This window comes from Parasteatoda tepidariorum, chromosome 3 (assembly GCF_982258835.1).
Source record: "Parasteatoda tepidariorum strain Cologne lab strain chromosome 3, Ptep-v5.0, whole genome shotgun sequence".
Lineage (NCBI taxonomy): Eukaryota > Metazoa > Arthropoda > Arachnida > Araneae > Theridiidae > Parasteatoda > Parasteatoda tepidariorum.
This window is the reverse complement of record NC_141757.1, coordinates 6,727,977-6,749,550: the sequence shown is the minus strand read 5'-3', so window position 1 is coordinate 6,749,550 and position 21,574 is coordinate 6,727,977. Positions and strand designations below refer to the sequence as shown.

Genomic DNA, 21,574 nt, shown 5'->3' with positions numbered 1-21,574 from the left:
AATCATACCCCTAGGGGTACTGATCCAGAAGTTTCCGTGTCTTCCAGAATGGGTTCAAAATTGCCAGGCAACGGAGTTTATTATTAGTAGTCATAAACCCAAATTTGGGTCGGCTGTTCAACGACAGATATAAAAATACTAAAAGAAAAGTTCTTATTATGATAAGTAATAAAGAAGTAATGGACATGAAAATCAGTAAACAAAAAATTGTGAACTTACAGCAAATATGTTTATGATTTGAAGAAAGATGGATAAACACATTTATTTATTTAAAATGTATAAAAATTTTGGTTAGTACTAATTCTCAGCATTTGTAATTTACTGATCTTTTTCCGAAGCTTTCTCGTTTCAAAAATCACAAATATTCATAACTCATTATTGTTCCTCTTTACTGTCCTCTGAAGTGCCAGACGCACTACAAAAATACAATGCCAATTCACTAGTATATAAGACACGCTAACTCAATTCTATGTTGGGATACCTTTTCCTAGATGAAAGTTGACATTGTTACAAAGTTAACAAAGTTGACAAAGTTAACAACTCTCCCCACATAATTTATTATTACTGTTAATTTATTATTGCTAATTTATTTATTATTATTTTGAATGTTTTTTCTAACAATAGAAGCGGGATTCTTTTTATTTTCTAAAATTATATAAACAAGTAATATAAACTATATAAGAATATCACTTGAAATCAGACTGGTAAAACAAAATGATATTGGTTCCTTGATATTGGTTCTTTCTGAATATTATAGTAGATTATTAATTAAAAATATTTTTTATTTTTCTTATTTTATAACCGTCACTGAATAGCCGACCCAGTTTTTGGGTTTACGACTACTAATGTTTAACTCCGAAGTCTTGAATTTTGAATCCAATGCAAAAGAAAAGGAAGTACATGGGTCCAGTGCCCTATCAACCACGCTATCCCAGCCCTAATTAAACGATCATGATTCCTAACTTATTAACTATATTTAATATTAATTATAATTTATATAATATTTTCTGTATTAAAAATTAAGTCAAAATAATATACCGTAATGTAGAAAAGGATTAAAAATTTATTACCTGAGTTTTTGTTAAATTCAAAAATTATTTTATTTTTCTAAGCAACATAGCAATACTGTCTCGCATTCACATAAAATTACAAAATTCTAACTTTATATAGGTTTAAAAAAATGAAAAAGTTTTTAATTTTGAATCTATAAAGTTTGGCAGTCAACAAAGAGGAACCATAAAAATGATATCTATTGAAATACATACATGGTAGTTACTATAAATAAATTATGTACAAACTAACATACTTCACACATTTGGAGTTGAAATATTTTCCTTTCTTTTTCCATTTCTTCTGCAATCTTAAAAAAAAAAAAAAAAAAAAAAAAAAGATTAAATTGAATATTTTAGAACTAGATAATATATAAAACAGAAAAGTAACAGTTTATTAAAGTAAATAAATGTTTTTTTTTTCGAAAAAGTTTTTTTTAAAAATATATATATATATATATATATCAATTTATATATCATGCATGTTTAATATTCAACATAACTTTTTGAACAAACATTTATAATTAATTACTTACTAGTGCAGAATATCACACCCTTATAGTAACTAATTCAATAAAAAAATTACTTCTTACAAGAATCACTATATTGGTGTGAATATGAATAGCTTTATTGGATTTTAAACTGGCATGGATATGAATCATGATATTGGATTTTAAAAAAAGCCGAAATACAAATTACAATGATGAATTTTTAATACGAATACACAAATACGAATCATAGAGCATAATTATCAGATTTTGAGAATACGAATTGCAATGCAGTTTTTAAATCACATATAAGTGCAAAAATTCATGTTTGTTATTACAAACATGAAAACACTTCATTGGATTTTAAACTCGCTTAAATGTGAATCACAATATTTGGTTTATAAACGCGTAAATACAAATCGTGATATTGCATTTTCTAAATCACATGAATAAGAATTGCGATGTATGATTTTTAAATCATAGAATTTTGCAATATTTGTGTAAAAATCGCATACCCTGCTTCTAGTTTTTAGACCCGGAAGAATGTTGCGAAAAACCAGGAATTCCGGGGTACCCCCGGAATGCAATCACTCCTGCTTCAATGAATTTGGCCATCCTTTTATTTAGCCATATTCTAGTTTGCTCTAGTTATATGCTAGCTTTCCTCTAATTTTTTGTTGTTTCCAATGAGATTTACACAATACAACCATTGGCCTCGCGAATTAAGTCAGGAAGGAGAGCTTTTCGTGTGACAAGAGAGCAACTCTAAAGTGAAACTGCATCATAGCTCAGAACCTCCCAGGCAGATGGCAGCACCACTCATTTGAGAGACCGCTTTCATATTTTAGACACAGATCAAAAGGGGAATAAAATTTTACTCATATTTCTATTACGGTTAGCGGCAACAGGGATTGAACACTTGTCCTTCTGGCCAGAAGTTCGACATTTGAATTACAGGTCCTCTAATCTAAAATAGTATTTCTGATATAATTAAGGGTAGATTTTATTGCATAAACATATATATGAAGCAAAATATTAGGCAATTCATTTTAACACTTAAAATAAATTGAAGAAAAGAACTACCTCAGCAGGTGATATTTCAGTTCGTATTAGTCCAGCTTCTTTTGCTTGCTGTTTCTTTTCTTTTTCAATTTTAGATCTAAAATAAAATATAGCATTAAGTATATGTATGTAAAAGTAATTAAAAACAACCACTTAATAATTATAACTCTAAAACAAGTAATAAAAAGTCAATTCCTACTTAGGTCAACAAAGAAAAAATTTATTTTAGTTACTTTTTATTAAATGATTAAAATTTTTTCACCCATATAAAACTAAAATTAATTAATTAAATTTAATTAATGAATTAATATTTGAAAAAACTGTATTGACATCAAGTGTCAACTATTATACTATTAACCACAAGTTTAAAAAAATGTATTTGAGCTTAAGAGGATGACTAAAAATTATTTTATTAAAGATTGAAAATTGTAAAGATTGAGAATTTTAAAGATTGAGATATATAAATATATATAGGGAGAGTCTGAACTAATAGAAGGAATTGAAAGAAAAAAAAGAAGAAAAGGCGTGTGGTATCAGACAGCTTTTAAAAATTTGGTGACATGGACCAAATTCTTTATTGAATTTATCGGACACAGCAAATATAAAATAATTAAACACTTAAATGTGCCTCATAAACTATCTTTTTTTTTGTTCAAATAGCTATAAGTTAGAAATGATCACTGATATTATCTTTAAAATGTGTGAAAAATTTAAAAGCTTATAGTTAAAACAAAGAAAAAACTTATAGTTAAAACAAAGACTAATGTTCAACTGATCAGAAATTAAAATTTCGTTTTCGCTCATCCCTGTTTAATTAATGAATTAATATCTGGAAAAAAAATGTCTTAACATCAAGTGTCATCCACTTCCATTAAAAAAAAAACTGGATTTGAACTTGAGGGGATGAATAAAAAGTATTTTATTAACAATTGAAAATTTGAACAAGTAATAGGGAGTGTCTAAACTAATAGTAGGAATTGAAAAAATACTTACATTTTAGTTTCATAGTCTTTCCAAGCTTTGTCAAATGGCCTTTTGAGATCCTGTAAAAAATAAAATGCTTCAAACACAATTTAATTACACCAACAAAAAACCTAAGATAATTAAAAAGTATTTGAAAAAAGGGAACAAAACCATTACAATTTTAAATTAAAAACATTTTAATATTTAGAAGAAGGAAGTTTTTACTTAAAAATTATATTGTAATGTTATTAAATCTATCTCCATAATTATTATTAAAATTATTATCAAATCTATCTCCATAAAACTAGCTCTTTCAAGATTTTTAAGAAGTCTCAGCTAATCTGTTTACATATTAAAATTGACCTCTCCTTTTTTCCCCACTTTTTTTAAAAAAACTTTTTGTGTGTGCTTATAAAAAAATAAATAAATACTGAAAATAGTTAATCAAAGAAAAACTTTTATTTAAAAACGTACTTTTGTTTTTGCCTGAAACTGCATTATGTATATAGTTTGTCTAAAGTAAGAACTCCCCTAGTCATTTGTCTGGACCTGTGGCAGTGACTATGGTAACAAGGTATAACTATTTTCAGGGTTGCCACAGAAAAAAATGAACAAAATAGTTGCTTTTAGTAGCCTAAAGCATGTAATGAAAGTAATGAGTGTAAAATGTGTTTAAGTATTAATAAAAGTGAGGGGGCATCTACATCTAGTTTGAAACTCAACAAAACAAAATTAAGTAGGTACAAAAATATACAAAAAAAAAACATATCACATTGAATAACTTTTGTTCTAATGATTGGATTTTTATGCACTGTCAATCTTAATGGTTCTTGGGGGTTACCTTAAAAATGCAACTTATTTGCTACCTATTAATTAAGTTACAAAATTGAACAGAAAAACAGTCTCAGAATTAAATTATTTTTTTTACATATTTTGATTTTTATCCTTCAAATTATAGGGTGTAGCAGCAGTCCAGGAAATATGGCACCCTAGTTTGGTTAGGAGAGCGATTCAAAGTTCGGACCTTTTAATGAGGAAGCACACAAAAAATTGCACCCACTCATAAAACCCGTTTACCTGAAGATAATTTCATGCAAAAAAAAATTTATAATTATTTATTATTCTCTTTAGTTGAGCATGAAAAAATTCGAATTTTGAGGCATAAAATTTTTTGTACCATATTAATCTACTTATTTTTCGATTGAGAAAATCAAAGTTTTCAATTTTTTTTATTTAGTAGAAGCTGAAAAAAATTAAAATAAATTATTTTTAAAAAAATAATTTGGCAACAATGAAAAATTTTTTAAATGGGGCGATAATTATATTTAAATGTGGTAAACTTACGAGGAAGTCTCCTGCGTGCGTCGCGTAAAATTTCATTCATATTTTTTTGCCAATAACCGATTGCTAATCCCTTTCTTTTAATCATAAAATATGATGTTTCTTTTCTAATTTTCTAAGAATGTGTTCATAATTTAGTAAAGAAATTTGAACTAAACATTTTATTGAATAAAAAACAATTTATTTAACAAATGTAGAGTTTTATAAAAGCATGTTTCAGATAGAATATGATTATACATTAAACTGTGATATTTAATGTGACAATATTTTATTTTTTACTTTGTTTCTCCATTAATTGATACAATTTCACTAATATACATATGTATGCAGATTTGGAATAATATATTTATCTATTTCTTCAAGATATATTTTATAATTATTAATATGAATACTTAGTCAACATTTTTAAGCATCTTAAAATTGATCAAGATCTTATAGATTGTCTTAATCTTAAAATAATTTTTTTATTTAGTGCTTTGTAGAATTATTTTACCAAATATTTAAATAAATTTTAACATTTTTAAAAATGTCATTCTTCACGCTACCACATACATTACTTTTTCATTAATATACTAATCAGTGTTTTTCAGTATTTTAATTTAGTTCTTCTTTCAAAGTAAAATTCCTTTTTAAATTATTGTCAAGTTTTTATTGAAAGAAAACTTCGAATTATTGTCTGCTAGTTTAGAATAAAATCTTATTAAGAAATTAAAAACATTCTGCGGTTTAAAATTATTCAATGCAAAACAGCTGATTATTTACTAAGCATACTATTTTATTGAAAAATGAAGATAAATTATTGATTGTCCTTTTTTACTGTATCTTGTTACTTCAACATAGCTGATCTAAAATAGAGTTGATGTTTTATAAGTCACTACAAAGAGTATAAAGATACCAAACATAAAAAGTTGTCGAATAGGTAGCCAAAATTTTTAAGCGTCTTAAAATATCACAGTATCTTAAATGTTGTCCTAACATCTTAGTTGTGAAATTAAATTTTTAATTACCTGGCCAGGTGTAATTCGCATAACTATTCAACTAACTATCAATAAAACATTTTAATTACATAAATTGAGTGTTATTAGTAACAACTATTGTTTTTTGATAGTTTGTCTTGATAATGAATTTTAATCACCTTTCACACATAACATTATATTGATTGGTACAATTTAAAAAAAGATAACTATGCTAACAATCTTTGTCATCAATAAAACAAAGGAAAATAAATATACTTACACCTTTGACACCTTTTAAATCTCCTTTCAATAAATTATCTAGTGGGAACATTATGATGTTATTTAAATTCTGCATCTAAATTGAAAGAAAAAAAAGATGCTATACAATTCCAAACCAATAAAAATTTTATAAATATATATACAGATACAAAAAGTTATTTTTTAAAATTAAAATATTAAAAAACTTACAAGGGTTTTCATTAAGGCTGATAATTCTTTTGTAACTATAGAAAACTTTATGAAAGCTGCACCTAAATAATAAAACAATCACATGTGTTACAATATGAGTAGCAATTGGGTACTTGCACTTCAAGAAGACCTTCATAACGGCCTACATGGATAGGAAAAAATCCAGTAGATAATATAAATATTTAAATTTTATGATGGATAAATAATATAAATTTTATGATGATTGTTCCATAATATTTTTAATATTTTTCATGTATGGAAATTTGGGAATTTTTATTGTCATCAATATACAAAAACTTAAATAATTTTTTAATATTTATATTTGCTCTTCTATTTGGTTAAGCCTAGTTTGAGTTCATCTTAATGCCCTTTTTGTGATACGTGTTAAGTTTGATTCGCAAACAAACTTTATTTTAAGAATTAGTGTATACATGTAACCTAAATTAATGATTTTTACTTTATATTATTTTATAATTTAAAAAGAGAGTACAGAATAAAAATAAACTGAAATTTTTAGAACACAGAAAAAGAAAAGCTTTAAACTGATTACTATAAGTGAGGCTCATTTTATTATGCACTAGTATTTAAATATTCAAGCAAGTGATAAATTGTGTAAAAAATTCTATTCCAATAAGGATTTTTGTTCAAATACTTATTCAATTATAGGGAATGTTCTAAAATGTATGAAAACCAGGAGAATTTTTATTAGACCAGGTGAAAATTGCAAAATCCAGTAGTCGACTGGTAAATACAGGAGAGTTGGCAGCTACAGACACATGTAATTTATGACTTCAGCACCGGCTGATCGTTTATAAGCAAAATGGCGTGTAAAGTTTCCCCACAGAAGTTAGAATGTTAATTAACGTAAAGTTAATTAAATGCAGTGCGAAATCACACATCAAATTTATTGAAACATAATTCTTATACTCAACTTAGATTTATTATTTGTTCCTGTATTTCATTGTAACCATGATATATTTTTGTTTTGGGCATCTGGCAACTTCAAAGCATAATTAGTTTGTTCATGTTCCACTTGGCTTTGTACCTGTCTTTGTGTTAAAACATAAAGTGAAAGAACTGAAATCCTTGTAAAAGAAAATAAAAGAATTGATACTTGATGGGCTTGACTTATTAGAAATAAAATGGAAAAAATTGCTAATGTAAACAAATGCCACGTTTCAACAACCAATCAGGATCGAGATACCCACACTATGTCACTTGCAGGCATCCCATTTTGAAAACATAAGGAAAGTATTTTTGGTTTCCCGGATTGTTCCAATATTTTCATAAATCCACGTTGTTTGAAGATCATTACTTTTTTTAACAGTTACTTACAGTCTTTTGAGTAGTTTTATATGGTTTTTTCTAAATTGCAACATTTTTATTACAATATTGCAAAGACACGAGAATTTCGAATTTGAGTCAACATATTTTAAAATTCCATATTTTAAATTAATTTTTTTCCTTGACAGCGCAACAGCCCCTTGCAGGCCTTGGCCGCCTCAACAGCTGAAAAATGCCAGCGTCCCCTATCCATGGCAACTCCCTTCAAATTTCTAATCTTTAGGGTTTCCAGGTAATTTTCAATGTCGTTGAGCCATCTAGTAGGTGGTCTGCCTCTGGGTTCCTAAAGGTGATGATCCTCGTGGAGCTATTTTCAGGGCTTCTCCATAGATGGTCCAGCCATGTCAGCCTATTACTGCGGATTACTTGTGCAATTTGGTATTATTTATAGAGTCGGTAGAGCTCAAAGTTATATCTGGTTCGCCAGCAACCCCTTTCTTGAATTGCGCCAAAGATGGCTCTGAGGATCTTTTGCTTCGAAGGTGTCCAGTGTCCGCTGTATACCTGAAATTAGGGTCCAGGTTTCGCTTCCATAAACCAGCACAGGAAGTATGAGTGTCTTATAGAGTTTTAACTTTGTTTTTCGACTGAGAAGATTCTTTTGATCATTAACAACAGTGCAACAACATATTTTAAATTAATAATATGTTATTACAACTGGAAAATTTTGGTTCAGAGTAACAACTAACAATTTATAAAATAATCACTTTCTGCCATGCTTGATTCCAATGCGATTCCCAGTTGTTATTCAATCGGCCAACTAAACTTGTTTTTTCGAATTCAAATATTTATAATGTAATATTTAAATGTAGTAATAACAATGTTGTTTTGGAGAAGTTTTGAAACATGCTGAATGTATCAGTAAATACCCGTTAATATTGTGTTAAAGAAGTAAAAATCAATTACTACAATAGCCTTATTATTTGCAACTGGTACAAAAAATGAAATATAATAATAAAATGAATTGCATACCTATGTCAGGTTCTTGGTCCTTTGTCATGGCATTTGCTCCAAGCCTGTCTAATGCTTTAGATAAATAAACTTCATTGTCCACGTGTGCTGAAATATTTATTAGATTTATTTTACTCACTTAAGTTAAATAAAATAATAAAAAGTTGTAAATAATTATTAAAAATTATTTTTTACAAGCAATTATATTTGGAAAAAAAATGTTTTTAATTGTGTGCAAAACTGTCTTGATTCACTTCAAAGGTTTCAGAGATTTGATGAAATATGCAAAAAGTGAAATTAAAAATTCTAACTTTCAACTACTTTCCTAACCGAATTGTCCAGATTGCAGCCACCCCCCACCCACACACACCTGCCTTGATTCAAATCTGTCAAAAAACAGACATGCTAATTCAAATTTTATTGCGTCTGATTTCATAACTCAAAATATTCTGTACACTAGGGCCCAGAAGCAGAAAGTGCCTAAAACTGTGACGAAAGTCGAAAAGCAAATGAAGTCCAGCAGAGCAATTTGTATCTTGAATAAGTGACAGCGATTCTAAAAGACCGCATGCTTTCGATGAAGATGAAGAAATTGTGGGTACAACAGACCAGTGAATGTTTGTATTTGCAAATGGTGCACCATCAGGGTAATTGTCCCTTCGAAAGATGTTTAAGTCTTAATGTTCGGACCTTCATATCATAGTCATTTATTAATAAGTCATCATCATTGTCATAAACAAAATTTTGTACTTCAAAAATGATTGAAAAAGTAACAAATCAAGAATGTTTGCTATGGTTTAAAAAATAATGTAGTGTATCTATGTATGATCCCGTATTTTAATCAATGAAAATATAGTATTTTAACGTAAAGTTGACTTTTTTTAATGTGAAATGCTTGCAGAACATTTGTATAAATTAATAAATCCAGCTACAGTACATTTGAAAATATTCTGCCTATGGGCACTGTGCACAACCTGCGGCCAGCGGACGCAATCTGTAAAAAATTTTGAAAAAGCAATTCCATTCAAAAAATAAATAATTATTTCGGAAATTTGAAATTTACGCATTTAAGTTTTTGGCGCACTCAATCAATGTAGTTTTTTGATCGCTATTTTTCATTGGTCAACGCTACGGATTTCCGCTTAGTTTTGAAAATCTCAATATCTTTAATACGTCATTATTACGATACACAAATTTTGAAATTTAGTTATCACTTTTGACGCTCTTCGTGCAGTTTCCGAAATCGCGATTTATGTAAGTTATGAAACGCTATATTTATGCAAACTTTATGCCAAATCTAAATGACTTTTGATCCTTTTTTCGGCAGTTATTGTGTGGCATTCTCGTAGCAGATATTTTCTCGTGGTTTTTAAAATGTTGATATTTAAGAACGATATTATTACGAATCATGAGTAAAGAATTACTCATTTAGATAACCATTTTTTGACGTGATTTATTTGTGTCGATTTTATTGCAAATCAATTTATTTTTCAATCGTTATTCTAGTAATTATTGCTACACATTTCTACAATGCTTTGAAAGTCCCGATATTTTTTATACGCTATTGCGACACTTTAATTTTGAATCCTGCATTTCAATATATCATTTTTTGACGCACTTTATTTACACAGATTTCATCGTAAATGTAAAGGTAATTTGATAGTTTTTTTGGTACTTATTACTACGCTCTTCCCGGTGATTTAAAAAAATTCTAATATTTTTTTACACTATAATTTGACAGCACGCGAGTTTTGAATCATGCATTAGAATAATTACTTTTTACGTGCTCTATTTGTGATAATTTTAACATAAATATAAAAAGGTTTTTCGACGTGTTTAATTTTTTCTTTCCCGTTATTGCTGCATTTTTACGTGATTTTAAATATCCTGATATTTTAACACAATATTACAACTGCTAAAACTCAATTCTACTTTAAATCTTTATAGTAACTTTAAAAAAAGTTATTAGGTATCTCAGCAAAATTGACACCTTCCCGAAGAAAGTAAAAAAAAAAAAAACGAGATGAGTAGATTTATATTAAACTCGGTTCCTTTCGCAAAAAAATAGTTTAAAACATGTGCCTATTACTTTAGTTCCATGAACACGTGCAAATTTTACAACAGACACCCAACCTATTCTTTTTGTCACATGATTTAAAAATCACATATCGCGATCCGTATTTACGCATTTTAAAAATCAGCCGTTTTGATTCATCTCGCAATTTAAATGTCACATATCGTAATTCGTGTTTAGTGATCTTAAAATTGCACATCGCATTAACATTAATGAGATTTGAAAATTATCCATCGCGATTCGTACTCACGAGATTTAAAATCACATATCGTGATTAGTGTTTTGACTTCTAAAAAATCCTTCACTATAACTCTTCTCGCAATTCAAAAATCATACACCGCGATTAATATTCAAGCGATTTAAAAATCACAAGTTACGAATTAAAGTTAATTCTATGCACAAATTTTTCAATGTTAAAATTTATGTTTAAATGGACTATAAATGTTATGTATTATGACAAAAAAATGAATTTTTACATAGTTTTTAATTATTTCAGTTCATCTAAATTTTTTTCTGATAAATTGATTCTGTTTTTTTTTTTTATTAAATTTTGCAGTTTCTAATTTTAAACATTTAAAAGTATTTAATTTTATGCAAACAAATTACAAAGTTAACACGTTGAATGCCACTCTAATTTCACGTTGAATGCCACTCTAATTGTCCGTCTCGCCAAACGGTAAATAACTACTAACAATCTAAATATGCAAATGTTAGACAAATTTTGCTAGTTTTTTTAAAATGGTTTAACATGACATATCTGAAAAAAATAATGAATTATGTAAGCCTGCGAATTGTTCAGAAATAGTGGTGGATAAAAATCTACTAAATTGAATTTATTAAATTAAGAGTCACAATTAATAAACTTGAAAATATTTATTTGCTTTCCAGAGAAACTTGGCATCTCTGTGTATATAAATAAAACTATTTGTGTGTTCGAAATTGCATTAATTTCTTCAAACCATTTTAGTAATAATAATAATATAAAAAATTAAAAATTTACTTGAATTATGTGATTCTAATAATCTTGGATATGCCGGTTTCTGGTGACCACCGTGGAGCTACGAACAAATTCAGTGCCGATCACCGGTGACCCCATGGCAATCAACGTGTTAAATGACAAAAAGAATTTAGTGCCTAGAACAATAGCTGTCAATAAGTTTGTTGAAATAATTGGGGCCCTTCATTAGTCAATCAGTTGTGGCCCTTCACTCAAAAAGCTTGTGCACCCCTACTGTACACAAACGAATTAGCTCATTTAAGTTTGGGCGCCGGAATCATAAAGATTAAATCCTAATACTCTGATCATTATGTTATTAAGGATGTCAATTTTTTATTTTGCACTATTGTTTTTTTATTTTAATTTTTTTTATTTTTTGAAGATATCAAAAGTTTACTTTCTATGCCCAGTGGCAACATAAGACTTTCTGAGACACTTTTTGAATAGCAAGGTACTATAGTAAGTTTTTAAATTTTGAAAATACTTAAAAAAAATCACACAAAAAATTTCCTAGCAATTTTTGGCCTGTATGAACATGCACCAAGTGACCAATATAAGGCATATATTGGGTGAATAATAAATACAAAATATGGGGTGAATCTGATAATTCTATATAAGGCCAATATTGTTGAAATAACGGCCCTTTGAACCCTTATTGAGCCATGATTTGTGAATATTGGCTCCAGTTATATTGCTGCTAGGGTACTTTTTTGTAGATGAAGATAGAAATTTAAAATTAAGGTCAATCAAATGGCTACTCAGAAATTTCCAAGTTATTATTTAACATACTTATAGTTGAGAACATTTTTCTATAGTTGAGAAACTTACAGAAAGTATCTTAAATTCCTTTTACGATTTCATTATATCATAATAACACAAACAGGGTACGTAGCAAGATTTCTCAACAAAAAATAAGCACCTTTTTAAATACATTTTAAGCACTCAAAAAATACTTTTAATCGTTTTCCAATATATATATATATATATATATACATATACATATTTAGTAGGATTTTTGTAGTAGGATTTTTGTAGTAGGTCTTTTAAAATGCTTTCTGTATTTTCCATTTCAAAGATGGGTTTCAAAATGTGCACATTTCTGCAAAGATCCCCCTCCTTCTCTTAATAATAAATATTTTGAGTTACTTTCTTTTTCTTTGATATAAAAATAGTGTAGGCTTTTGCTTAATTATTTCACATCTACTGTAAACATTATAATAGATTATACGAAACTATATCAAATGTTGCCCCTTACAGATGGGGTAATTATTGATCACTGGGGTAATTCCTGATCATTGTCATTTCTTCTTATAAATAGTATAAAAAATAGCTAATAAATAGTCAATTGTCTTTTCTTAAATAACAGTTCATATTTATTAAGTGGAACAACTATAAAATATATTTTAACTATAATCACAAAATTTGTTTTTAACTGTATACAAGAAAAATGTGTTCTGATATGCACCATTTCAGGCTTGTCTTACCTTGCTTTCTCAAATTTATGTGTGAACATTGTTAGAATAATTTTTAAGTTGATAAATTAACCTAATATAAATATGGTGAGAAATTATAAGCTTAAAAAGGATACTAAGCTTCTAGAAAGCAAAAATAGTGAATTTCTTTTAATGATTGAAAATGAAAATTTCAGTGTGAGAGCTGCTGCCAGAGCTGAAGTGTTAATCTTTATTCCTGATTTTAAATAAACAGTTTTATTAGCTGCTTAAACATATCGTTTTGGTTTATTTGTTTGATCTTAATGTCTTATTTGTTAATTACCATTGTATAGTTTTTTTTAAACAGCCCATTTACCATAAAAACTGGTGATCAGTAATTACCCCAGAAATGATCAGGATTTACCCCAGAATTGATCAAGAGACGGGGTAATCCCTGATCACTAAAAATTTAAAATCTTTTAAATTCTAATTGGATTTTCAAACAAAAGAAGGTAGCATAGGACTCATCTCATATAGCCTCAAACTTCCAGAAAATATTAAAATTCTATCTTGAATAGTTTCTTCACAAAATAGATGTTTGCATTTTTTGATCAGGAATTACCCCAGGTCACCCTAATAAAAATTATTTTTTATATATTGTTTAAATATATTGTTTTATATATTGTTATTTTATATATGTTTTTTATATATTGTTTATTGTTTTGTGTTAATTTATAAACACAAAATTTATAAACACAAAATCAATAAAATTCAAAAACATTTATAAAAACTTTACATAATCATGATAAAATAACTAGTTTCTGATAAATATCGCAAAGAAATCGTGAAAATCATGCATTTTTTGTAATTTAGAACGACAATCGATGCATCAAAGAAAAAATCTCTTTTTAAAAGATTAAGCACTTTTTACAAACCCCGAACAAAAAAGCACCTTTAAGGGCTTTTAAAAAAGGTAAATCAAAAGTAAGCACCTTTAAGTCCTTTTTAAATATACTACGCACCCTGATAAAAATATACTTATAACCAAGGGCGCCGGTAGCGGGGTGCAAGGGGGTGCACTTGCACCCCCCTGACTTTTTTTTTTAAACAATTAAAGAGATACAGAAAAATTCTGTTATAAAATTTTTTTATTAAACAAATTTTTATGGAAAAACAAATAATTAAGTAATTATTGATACATAACAATTAAAAAATTGTTTAATCAAACAAGAATTGTAATCGTCTTGTTTGCTGTCCAAATCTGTTTTTAACTTTTTCAATGAATTCTGAGTCATCTTTGATTCTTTTCTTATGCACACTGAGCATTCACAAACTTGGCAGATATCTGAGCTATATTTTTAAATTTCATTTAATAAAATGTAAATAATATTATATTTTCTATTAGTTATTCAGTTTAACAAAGGTGTATAACACAAGCTGACTTCTCGCAACTGTAAAACTTCATCAACACAATAAATACCAATGTTAAGGGTGCACAAACTCGTTAGTATACGAAACTACTGTTTGTAGTTATTTGTGCTTCTAAGTCAGTAGCTATGCCAGCGCGATCGCCTCTGGGCAAAATTTGTAAGTACAAGAAATTCGTACTTTTTTTAAAATATCTTGCTAACAATGAAGAAATGTATCTCGAAAAAATGAACAGATGAAAGTATATGTAATAACAAAACAAACTGTAATAGCAGAATATTTAAAAAAAAATTTCGGGGGGAGGGGAGGGTAGTTTGTTAGAGGGTTGCACCCCCTTTTATATTATTTTGCCGGCGCCCTTGCTTATAACATAATTATATATATATATATACATAAGTTCCTTAAATATTAATAAAAAATAGTAGTAATCAATGAATAATCTAGAAAATAAATTTTTAAAAAAAAACATTATTAAATATTTGAAAAAACAATTTAAAGCTATGAACATCAGGTTATAGTTTTCAAATTATCAATGAAATGCTTAAAAAAAAATAATAATAATGATCCAACTTACCATTACCACTGTTAAAAATTGCCTTTACTGCTTTTTTCATTTTGGTTAGGCCATCTCGATCAAAATCAAGTGTCTACATAAAGAGGTTAATATTAAACAAATATTGAATAATAAATTGAAATGTAAATTTTAATAAAAGAGTTCACTTAATGTTAATAGCAATGCACTATCTACTGAGGGCCACAATAAAAAAAAGTGTATAGCTTCCATAGACAGTAATAAATCTAAGTACACATACATTTACAAAGTATATATATCTAATATAATACTTTTGAATTAAAAAGAATTGCACGTAATAAAATTTAAAAAATTCAATAATAATTAAACTAAAGTTAGTTTTGAAATAATTTCACAATTTTTTTTAAGTGTATACTTATTGATTTAATTTAAAAATACATTTTTTTAATTACGTAGGTATTTTAAGCATGCTTCAAAAAAGATCATACCTGCCATCAATTAAGAAATAAAATAATGGAGATTTGACTGGTGACATTTTTTAGGCTATGAGTAAAGTGTTTTAATATACTATCGAAGTCAAAAAGAAAAATTCAAAATTGGAAATAATAAAAGCGCTTACAATTAGGGAAGAAAAAAATATGTTAATAAATCTTAATCTAAAGAAGATTTTTTTAAACCATAATTTATTATTACTTAAACTATTAACACTCAACAACAGTATTGGCAATAAAACCATCTGTTGAGGAATTAGAGAAATATATTAGCCATCAGCGGATATTTTATGGTTATTTTTAAAAAAAAATTTCCTTGACAAATACAGAGAAATGTGAAAATATACAGGTAAACAGGAGATAGGAAATACAGGAATCATCGGAAATGGAAGAAATACAGGAGTCTCCGTTAAAAAACAGGATACTCGGCAGATATGCAGTCGAACCTTGATATAATGTACTTTGTTTTAAGGAATTCTCCGATTTAATAAGTATTTTCTCTGTCCCGACAAAAAGGGTACCAAAATGCTTTAATTTAACTGATTTTTAGCTTTGATTTAATGAACAACAATCGCTGGAAAAAATTTGCACATAAAACTAAAACTCAGAATTTGTTTGCACTTAAAATTTTGAATATTTCCAAAAATGTAACAGATTTTAAAAAACGTGACTTAAAAATAAGCACCCTTAAGCACTTTTTAAAAATGCTACAAACCCTGTGAAGTCAATTTAATAAGTATATAATGTTTAAAGTTTACAAAGAATATTAAACAAAGATAAATGCTTCCAAAAGAAAATAAATTATGAAAAGACATTATTCATTATAAAATAATTTTTCTCTTGATTAGATTTATTTTACAATGTCCACTTTATTATGAAATAAATTAATTCTACACATAAAAATACATGTACAATTTATTCTTAAACTACTTCATTTTCCTAAAAATTTAAATAAGTCTCTTTTATATAAATAGGTTTGATTATAGAAAAAAATATTAAAACTTTGCAAATCGGAAAAGACAGAATAATATGCTGATAGCTTATTTACTCTTATATAATTTACGACCTTTATCTATAGATGCAACAATCCAGAATTGGTTAAAATCAAGATTTTTTAATATTTACCTGTCAAATTATCTGATAAAATGCATTAAGGACATTTAAAATCACTAATATAGCTAAAAAAGTTGATATTTTAAAACTAAAATGTTTCAAAAATTATAATTCATTTATTACAAACAAATTAATAACAAATAAAATCATAGTTATATTTATTCAGGGGATATTTCCGTATCGTAATCTGTCCCGCCAACTACAATCGCCAAGGTGCCAAATAGATTTCAAACTTGCAATTTTTTTTAAAAAAAAACATGTAGATGTTTGCCCAGGGTTTGCTAAGAGCTTGGCGAACAAAAAACAAGGGGCGCGCTCAAATGATCAGAAAGTCGGGTCCACAATCGTGGTTGCCGGGAGAAAAGTGTTGCACCAAGCAGACTCCTCAATTCTGCTTTTAACATGTAAAGTCTATGGCGGGCTTGTCATACTTTGAATCGATTTTTCTTGTTCAAGAATCGGAGTGATCAATTAAAAAAAAATACTAATAATTTTTTCAATCTTTCCTATCCACGAAAATGTAGGTTAATTTTTTTTATCTTTATTACTTTTTGTAATATTGCCTTTGAAACACAAGTCACTTTCTACCTTTGAGTAAGGGAGGAAGGCAACTTCCACCCCCAAGTTCACTAATCTTCTCGGTGGGAGGTCTTGCTCCCTTTTGAAAATCTTTTTCTCTCTCTGTCCTCCTGAAGAACTGATATGGGGAACGCTTTAAAAACCGATAGCTTTCTTTTTAGTTATAAGCTTGTAATTTATTATGAAAATTATATTTGCTGATAATTCGTTCATTCTATATACATTTTATTTATTTAGTAGTAATAATTTTCTTGTTTTTATTTATTTTGAGAATGGAATTTATTTTTTAAATACATGATTCCCCTTTTTTTAAACTTTGTTTCTTGTTTTTTAGAGATGTTTCAGAATTAAAAAAATTAGCTGCTGAATAAAGTGAGATTAATTAAAATCGAATAAATGAAGTAAAGATCTTCCAATATATTATAAAGCATCACAAAACTGCAGTTTTCCTTTTTTTTAAAAAAAATATATCGTACACTCATTTGTAGGTTTAAAAAAACATTTACATTAAAAAAATTTAAAAGGTTCCAATTTTTTCATTCCGTAAATAGTTTTAATTACTCCAATAGCTGGAATAGTATGTTTTTTCACGGTAAGGAAAAAAAAATAGCTAGTACACAAGACCACGCATCATCCAAACATGAACAAGCACTTAACCCTGTTTTTAGTGCTTTAATGTAAATACACAAGAACACTAAAGTATTATGAAGTTTTCATTTTAATCAGCAAATGAAGAAAAATATGAAAATACACGCATGTATTGTAAAATTCTTTTTAAAAAAAAGGAAGTAAAAGAACATTAGTGGTCATAATTAATATTCACGAGAGAAAAATACAAACGATATCAAAATATAATGAATCGATGCTTAGGAACGCAACACTGAAAATATTGAAACCAGTTTGATTGCCAGATGAAATAGAAAGAATGAGAAATGTGATTATTATAAACACCACGAAATTTCATCACGATAAATTAAAAAATAAAAATAAGCTGTAATACTTAGAGTTAAGCTACTCTTTGTTACTTCAGACAGTCAAACTGGTTTTGATGTTTTCAGACCTGATTCCTCAGTTGATTCCCTGATCTGTAGTTCCTAATTAATACACTTTTTAAAACTTTTTTTCGCAATATTCTAAAAATATATATTAAGAGTAGTAATTATGCAATATCTTATGTATTTAATAACGAGAAATTTTTCGAATTCATATTAAAAGTGTATAATGTAATTTTTATTCATAACTTTTTGCTAGAACAAAGTATGTAATCAATGTGTTATTTTAATTTCTCTTCCCTGACCCTCTTTTGCCATTCATGGAGAAGAGTTTTAGTAGAAATTTCTATACTGCAAACTTTAATTAGTGTAATTATAGTTAATTAAAATATAAGAAAACTAACCGTCATTAGCATTACATAAAGAGGAAAAACACGAAAACCTCCCAGGGTTAGCCAGCATGCCATCTATATGAATATATCTCCTAGATAACCATAATTTTCTGTATTTTTGTATTTGATAAAATTTTGTAAAGTAAACTTGTCTCAATCTGTTGTTATGTTGTAAGTTTTAATCAAAACCAATAAATGCCTTTTCTTTCAAAAATTTCGTTATCGTACTTTTTATAAATTAATTTAGATTATTTTGATAAATCTTTATATTAATTACAGTGAGCAGTCTCACAAATCTATGTACTAAAATGTAAAATAACATAGAATTGTTTTATTTTGTTGTTTTTAATGATCCATCGAAATGATCTGATAGAAAAATAAATTTAAACTGTCACTTCAGCTTATTAGTCGAAAATGTTATAATTTATTTTTACGACAGAAATAATGGTATTTTTTTATGAATCCTCATAACTGAAATGAAAGAGTTACATCAATTTTCTTATAATATTACTTCTACGTTTAGAAAATTATAAAGCTTATCAAAGATAGTTTTTAAGGAATTTCTTAGAAATAAGTTATACTTTTGTAAGTTATTTATTTGTCCTTTTATTTACGACATTTACAAATAAAATGCGTTCATTACCCCCTTTTACCATTATTCTTTGTTATTAGGGTTATAATAATTTAATTAAAAAATGAAGTTCCTTTATTATATAAAGTAATCACAAGATATTACTTGATAAAAATTATTTGATAAAATATAAATAACTTTTAACAAGCAAAAGCTGATAAATAAAATATATTCACTTTTTAATAAGTTATATTTTCCTTTATTCCTTTAAAATAAACTTCATATAAGACTGCGCTCTCAAAATATGCAGTTTAATAAATTTATACTAAATAACTGCTTTAGATCAATAAGGAATTTCTTTTGTATTATTGTTAAATAATATCTCTGGCGATAAGTTTTTAAAGTAACTATAACTGAGAAGAAATAATGTAAGTAAAAATGATGAATATGAGTTTGTGGGTGAAGTTTTAAATGTATCCGAGCTAAATTATTTGAATAAGTTAAGTGATATAATCGGAAACTAGATCTGTCTTAATATGATTTAAAATTTTGTGATAATTAAATCGAATAATTTTCAATTTTGATGTTTCAATTTGTTTGTGACAAATAACCCCGGTGTTTATTTTTTAAGATCGAATCATAATTCCAGTTCGGAGTTATTTATACAATAATAATTGTAGTTAGCAAAAGTAATAATTAAAATGAAGTGAGTTTTTAGTGAAGGTTAATTTAGTTTTTTCAAATTGCGAAATTCAAATATTTAAGTCTAAATCAAATTTACATAGTAAGCAACCATATTTGCTTAAACAATGGATTAAATGCTAACATAGTTTTTTAAAGTGGTAGAATTTAATTAGTTTCGAAACGGTGTAACAATCTTTAAAAAAAATTAATTAAAATTAAAAAAAGATTGTGAAAAATATTTGTATTTGAATTGTAATTGAAAGAAGAAAATTAAATATGTAATAAAAAAATAAAATCTTGAACTCAAGGTTTTACTTTAACATAAAAAGTTTTAAAAATTAGCAAATCAATTTTAAAAAAATTAACAAACTTTATTTGATCTATAGAGAAAATATAAATTTATTTTTAATGTAGTTACTTTATATGAATTACTTTCATATGACTACATAGTAAAATTTTATAAATTTAAATACTCTGGTTATTATTAGTTCTCTAAATAATCAAATCAAAATAATAAACAATTCAAGATATAATTAGAAAAAGTGCATGTTAAATAAAATGATAAAACTATTTTGAAAATAAATAAAGTCGTTTTAGAGTTAAAAAAAATATTTTTTAAGTTTTTCTTAGAAAGAGAAAAAGCATAATATAAGATGAATAGTGAGTTTCTTCTGATATCTTTTGTAAGCTAGTTGACCCCCGCAGGTTGCAATCCCCCTTCTGCGACAGTGGTTAGTCGATTAGTTTCGGGTTACACACACGCACCCCCACAAAAAATGTAGGGGAGACAGTAGAACGGGTTTTGGAGGTGCAATATATTTCGTCCCTTTTCGAACCTATCCTTACTGAAGGTTAGAATTGAAATGAAAAGGCCTCTTTAGGTATTCTTTGGCCAAGGCTAAGAGTTGTACCTTTCGAGTTGGTCCCTTTGTGTGATGTTTTTTTTTAGTTTCTTGAGGGGCCACTGCCTGGAAGTTTCCAAGACTTGGCGATTATTCTGCCACAGATCACGATACGGAAATCTCCCCTTTATTCAAGCTAAACATTCTAAAATTTTGAAGACAGAGGAACAATTTGTCAAAAACATCCAACAAAGAGCACATTAGTTTCGATTTGAATATGTTAAAAAAATATTATTTTCAGTTTCTCTGAGCTGCACAAGTTTTTCTCATAATTGATATACAATAACTACAAGTTTAATAAGTTTTAAAAGCACTTGTATTGAATTTAATAAAAAATAAAATAGTTATAATTGATATATGTTTATAACCAACAAATTATTTTACACTCAGCAAACAAGGAAATATACTTTAACAATTTCAAGTCACTCTTACTAGCCAATTTTATATAAAGCCTAGTTTAAAATATAATAATTTACATGCAATTTCTTTTCATTATTTCTTTAGATAAAATCTTCATTTGCAATGATCAAACAATCACAACTTAAAAAAAAAAAAAAAAACATATTTATAAATAATTAGGTATAAAAATATTTCAGACTTCGGATTTATTTTTAAAATAATCAATTGGATTAAATCAATGATTTTTCTTAAAAATCATAATTATTAATCAGTATTTATTTTAAAAATAAAATTGTGTGATTTAAGTCACAATTTTAATCATTACAATCCTGCAAACTATCAATATTTATTAAATTATTTTACAA

The 21,574-nt window shown here is 27.1% G+C and overlaps 1 protein-coding gene across 2 annotated transcripts in view; it reads right to left on the bottom strand.

The window, feature by feature from the left end:
- Asap (ArfGAP domain of ASAP) overlaps window positions 1-21,574 on the bottom strand; it is a 58,960-nt gene that overhangs the window by 36,441 nt on the left and 945 nt on the right. For both annotated transcript variants that reach the window (XM_087158688.1, XM_087158689.1), the window contains exons 2-8: window positions 15,129-15,201; window positions 8,644-8,730; window positions 6,328-6,389; window positions 6,140-6,214; window positions 3,593-3,642; window positions 2,621-2,696; window positions 1,307-1,360 (exon numbers count right to left, since the gene is read on the bottom strand). In XM_087158688.1, coding sequence (XP_087014814.1) covers window positions 1,307-1,360; window positions 2,621-2,696; window positions 3,593-3,642; window positions 6,140-6,214; window positions 6,328-6,389; window positions 8,644-8,730; window positions 15,129-15,201 — 477 coding nt within the window. The remainder of the gene's footprint in view (window positions 1-1,306; window positions 1,361-2,620; window positions 2,697-3,592; window positions 3,643-6,139; window positions 6,215-6,327; window positions 6,390-8,643; window positions 8,731-15,128; window positions 15,202-21,574) is intronic.